The sequence below is a fragment of the Octopus sinensis genome, linkage group LG30 (genome assembly GCF_006345805.1).
Source record: "Octopus sinensis linkage group LG30, ASM634580v1, whole genome shotgun sequence".
Classification (NCBI taxonomy): domain Eukaryota; kingdom Metazoa; phylum Mollusca; class Cephalopoda; order Octopoda; family Octopodidae; genus Octopus; species Octopus sinensis.
In genome coordinates, this window is record NC_043026.1 from 9,885,601 (window position 1) to 9,891,600 (window position 6,000).

The window sequence follows — 6,000 nt, forward strand, 5'->3', positions numbered from 1 at the left end:
GAGATAAGGAGAAGAGGCTTGAATCCCGTACTCCAATATGGGTCTTACCAGCGTGACATAGAGCGGTAGGAATATGGCTGCTGTGAGCATTCCGAATGACCGTCGAATCAAAAACAGAACTCCGCGTGCTTTGCTGGTAGCATGGACGCACTGGACCGAAGGGGAAAAGGAGGAATCCACTAAGATACGCAGGTCCTTTACCTGGTCGGTCCTCTCCAGCAGCAGACGACCCGGCTCAAAATCAAGTTGAGATGCAGGAGAAGAGCCAACAGGTAGATGACAGCACTTTGACATGTTCAGACACAGGTCCCATTCGTTAGACCATCTCCAAATTTGGTGGAGGCATCGACGAAGATCCTCTATATCTCCGCGAAGAGCGACCAGTTTGACATCAAATAGCAGGGTGTGTTGCAGTGAATGCAATGAATATTTAAATTCATCAAGAATTGAACGCAGTGAATGCCATGAGGGATGTAAGTTATCTGAAGAAGGGAGTTATAGATGGAGCGATGTAAAATGTCGTGCAGGAAAGCTGTTATCAACAACTGTTGTATTTCGTTTCATGTATGGATATATTCAGACTTGTTGGTTGGTGATTTTTGACCGGCAAACCATATTTCTACGAGTAAATGAAAATAGAACTGGAAGGGCATTGTGAGCAGTGAGGAAAAACAACATCTGATCGGATGGTCAATAACTATTTCTTAACTACCCACAAGGGGCTAAACACAGAGGGGACAGACAAAGGGATAAAGTCGATTACATCGACCCCCCCAGTACGTAACTGGTACTTAATTTATCGACCCCGAAAGGATGAAAGGCAAAGTCGACCTCGGCGGAATTTGAACTCGGAACGTAACGACAGACGAAATACGTATTTCTTTATTACCCACAAGGGGCTAAACATAAAGGGGACAAACAAGGACAGACATACGTATTAAGTCGATTACATCGACCCCAGTGCGTAACTGGTACTTAATTTATCGACCCCGAAAGGATGAAGGGCAAAGTCGACCTCGGCGGAATTTGAACTCGGAACGTAACGACAGACGAAATACGGCTAAGCATTTCGCCCGGCGTGCTAACGTTTCTGCCAGCTCGCCGCCTTTGGATGGTCAATAAAGTCAGATATAAATACTTATACGAACAAATACAAATATAATTAGATGCAAAATATCAAAGCGAAAAGGGATTTAAGAAGAGTTAACCTACTTTAATATTTCAGAAGAGACGCGCATGCGCATTGAACGTACTTCCTACTTGATGTCGATTTAGAATTTTTCCTTTGCGCAAATTTCTCTTTCTCTGCTCTTAATACATTTATAATATTTATAAAAGTATTCCTCAACTGCCAGATACACAAATACATAACAACACCGTCCTTTCTGAAGCATTTCCGTAAGTATTAATGAAAGTATTCGATGTTTTTAATTTGGTTTTTGACACATCGATTCTGTGTCTCTTTTATGAATAAGACATGTCCATCATTTGTGCGTGATTTGGCTGCTGTTTCTGGCTACGAAAGAAACATTTATATTATGTGTGCAAGACTTGGCTGTTTCTAACCGTGGAAAGAGAGTTGTGCGGGATTTGGTTGTTATTTCTCGCTCTGCAATCCACCTTCTTACACACTCCATCGTTGACGCATTTAATTTTTCTTTCGTTTAAGAAATACCCTGAAATTCACTCCAAACACTGAAATATTCAGAAACCAATAATATTATTTATCAGATCTTTGTTTCTTTGTATAATTACCGATGTGTGAATTATTTCAGCAACGAAACAAAGGGAAACAAAGAAGTGGAACGGGATTAACCAGGAGAAGATGGGTGGGGGAGGGGTTCGGTCTTTTACACTTTTTATGTTTTTTCCTTCCTTTATTCCTGTAAAAATCTGTAGTTAAATAAAAAATCTCGGCGATCTTTCGTCTCAAGTAGACCTTTCCGTCGATTTCCGTAAAAATTTTTTTTTTTTTACATATGGGCTTGCGGGAACTTTTGAAGTAATATACATACATATACACACACACCGAGTAAAAAATTTCAGTTATCTCTCTCTTTCACACATTACTCTGTCTCTTCACACACACTAACAGAAGCACTTCACTTACACAACATACTGTCTGTCTCCGACACCCCATCAAACACACATACATGTACATCAATGCTTGCCATGCACGGTAACTTCAAAAGAACTTCCCTCGTCATACAATCGCTTTCTCTTAGTCTCTTTCGCTCTCATTACTTCAAAAGTTCCCGCAAGCCCATATGTAAAAAAAAAAAATTTTTTTACGGAAATCGACGGAAAGGTCTACTAGAGACGAATGATCGCCTAAAAATCTCTATTCTATGAAAGTAAATTGCCCTTAAAAAAGTGTATTTTACGATAGAAACCGGAAGTGACGACAGTAATATACCAAAACTTCATGAAATATGTTTGATATTCAGTAAGGGTGTTTTTATGTGTACCCATTAAATTGTTAATGATTCAATCAGTTTTTTAATCCTCTTCCACATGTTCCATCCACTTTTAGAGATTGACACTTCTCTATGGAGCTGTCAGCATCCACCTCAGTTCTTAAGTTAAGTGTTTATTTGTACAATTTATCTCAATAGAAATAAATCTGTAGGCGGCAAACTGGCAGAACCGTTAGCACGCCGGGCGAAATGCGTAGCCGTATGCGTAGACGTTCTGAGTTCAAATTCTGCCGAGGTCGACTTTGCCTTTCATCCTTTCGGGGTCGATAAATTAAGTACCAGTTAGGCACTGGGGTCGATAAATTAAGTACCAGTTAGGCACTGGGGTCGATCTAATCGACTTAATCCCTTTGTCTGCCCTTGTTTGTCCCCTCTGTGTTCAGCCCCTTGTGGGCAATAAAGAAATAAGAAATAAATCTGTATATTTTACATAGCTTCTACATGTTACACTGTTGTTTGTCTATAATTTCAGAACATCAGATGACATTGTTTTAACAGAAGAAACATCCTCAATATCTACCACGCTTTAAAGGCTAAAGAAAAATATCATACGAAACAGATGTGTCGGATTGTTTCTACAAATCTGTGGTCGAATTCCTGTGAAACGTTTGCTCTGAAATACTTTTATTAGCCAAATTTATGAACCTGCCTGACAGGAATGTCAAGAAGAAGAGCATGTGTGCTCATTGTAGGATAAATTTCAGGTAAATTACTGGAGAGAAATTACAAATTACACAGGTAACACTGGACAAAGATACAGTAAAAGTGGTATTTGTAGGGAATATCGTATAAGAACAAAAGCAAGAAAAATATATAAACTGGGATTTGAGAGGAAAAATTATGGAAATGAGTGAAAAAATTGTAGAATTGATTTCCTCTGAACACATGATAAAAGGGATGACTTCATATGATTGTGATGTCTGCACAAAGTCCTTCTTTCAAGAAAGTAACCTAATTATGCATAAATATATTCATAGGAGAGAGAAACGGTATCCTTGTGATATCTGTGGTAAATCATTCTATCGAAGTAGTCATGTTACCACGCACAAACGTACTCATACAGGAGAGAAGCCATTTCACTGTGATGTCTGTGGTAAATCATTCTCTGAAAATACAGCTTTAATAAAACATATTCGTATTCATACAGGAGAGAAGCCATATCACTGTGATATTTGTGGTAAATCATTCTCTCAAAGCGTTCACTTAACTGGGCACAAACGTATTCATACAGGGGAGAAACCGTATCATTGTGATATTTGTGGTAAATCATTCTCTCATAATAATGTCTTAACTAAACACAAACGTATTCATACAGGTGAGAAGCCATATCACTGTGAGGTCTGTGGTAAATCGTTTTCTGAAAGTAGTAAGTTAACTAAACACAAACGTATTCATACAGGTGAGAAACCATATCACTGTGATATCTGCGGTAAATCATTTTCTGTAAGTAGTACATTAACTGGACACAAATCTGTTCATACAGGAGAGAAACCATATCATTGTGATATCTGTGATAGATCATTTTCTCAAAATACTAACTTAATAAGACACAAACATCTTCATACAGGGGAGAGACCATACCAATGTGATATCTGTGGTAAATCTTTTTCTCATAATAGTTACTTAACTACACATGAACACATTCATACAGGAGAGAAACCATATCACTGTGATATTTGTGGTAAATCATTCTCTAAAACAAATTCATTAAATAGACACAAATCTGTACATACAGGAGAGAAACTGTATCACTGTGATATCTGTGGTAAATTATTCTCTCAGAATAGTAGCTTAATGAAACACAAATATATTCATACAGGAGAGAAACCATATCAGTGTGATATTTGTGGTAAATCATTCACTCATAACAGTTACTTAACTATACATGAACGTATTCATTCAGGAGAAAAACCATATCAGTGTGATATCTGTAGTAAATCGTTCTCTGAAAGTGGTGCATTAAATAGACACAAATTTATTCATGCAGGAGAGAAACCATATCACTGTGATATCTGTGGTAAATCATTTTCTCGAAATAGTAACTTAACGAAACACAAATATATTCATACAGGAGAGAAAGCATGGCATTGTGATATCTGTGGTAAATCATTCTCTCATAATAGTATCTTGACTATACATAAACGTAGTCATACAGGAGAGAAACCATATCACTGTGACATTTGTGGTAAATCATTCTCTGAAAATGGTACATTAACTAGACACAAATCTATTCATACAGCAGAGAAACCGTATCACTGTGATATCTGTGGTAAATCATTCTCTCAAAATAATAGCTTAACGAAACACAAATATATTCATACAGGAGAGAAGCCATATCGTTGTGATATCTGTGGTAAATCATTCTCTCAAAGTAGTCACTTATCAAGACACAAACACACTCATACAGGACAAAGCATATCACTGTGATATCTGTGGTAAATCCTTCTCTCAAAGTGGTACACTGACTAGACACATATCTGTCCATACGGCAGAGAAACTGTATCACTGTGATCTTTGTGGTGAATCATTCTCTCAATTTTATGATTTAAAAAAACATAAACATATTCATTCAGGGGAGAAATGAAAAAGCGAGTTTCTTATTTGTTATTTATTTTTAATATTCCTCTGTTTTATGCAATGAAATTAAAGTATTTCCATAAATTTTAGATTGTCTTGGTTTTGTTTCTGTAATTTTCACCACCTTTCTTTCCATGATGTAAGGGTCTCTACATCAAAACTCTTCCTCCTACTGACAACCCTACACATTATTCTTTATTGAATATCACATCTCTAAAATTTCTGCCTATTTATTATCTTTGAAATGCTTCTCTCATTAAATATGTTATACAGTAACAACTGTTATGACTTTTTCATTCACAGGAATATTGTAAAGTTGTTAAATATACACACGAGCACCATACAAGCGTGATCGTTGACAGAGCGGCTAACTGGCTTCCGTGCCAGTGGCACATAAAAGGCACTGTTCGAGTGTGATCGTTACCAGCAATGCCTTACTGGCACCTGTGCTTTTAGCATGTGCGAAAAAAAAATATTCGAGCCAGGTCATTGCCAGTACCGCCTGACTGGCCCCCGTGCCTGTGGCATGTAAAAAGCACCCACTACACTCTCGAAGTGGTTGGCGTTACAAAGGGGATCCAGCTGTAGAAACACTGCCAGATCAAGACTGGAGCCTGGTGCAGCCATCTGGTTCACCAGCCCTCAGTCAAACCGTCCAATCCATGCCAGCATGCAAAGCGGACGTTAAACGATGATGATGATATATATAGCTTACTTGGAAAAAGATGTGTGGCGTTTGATCATATAATAATATAAACAATATATAAATATATGCATATATACGTACATATATGTGCACTACTACATATATATGTATATATGCATGCATATTTGGGTACAGGACATAAAAAAAAAACGTAAAAATATGAGACACGAAAACAAAGACATAGAAAACAAACTTTATCTGGAACAATGAAAGAAAGAAAGAACAAACAGAGAAGCAAGA

General features: G+C 37.4%; 1 protein-coding gene across 1 annotated transcript in view; it reads left to right on the forward strand.

Moving 5' to 3' along the window:
* Positions 1-6,000, forward strand: part of LOC115226354 (zinc finger protein 493-like) — a 44,939-nt gene that overhangs the window by 11,352 nt on the left and 27,587 nt on the right. The window contains exons 4-5 of the mRNA XM_036515141.1: positions 3,770-3,792; positions 4,381-4,739. Of these exons, the coding sequence (XP_036371034.1) occupies positions 3,770-3,792; positions 4,381-4,739 (382 nt within the window). The remainder of the gene's footprint in view (positions 1-3,769; positions 3,793-4,380; positions 4,740-6,000) is intronic.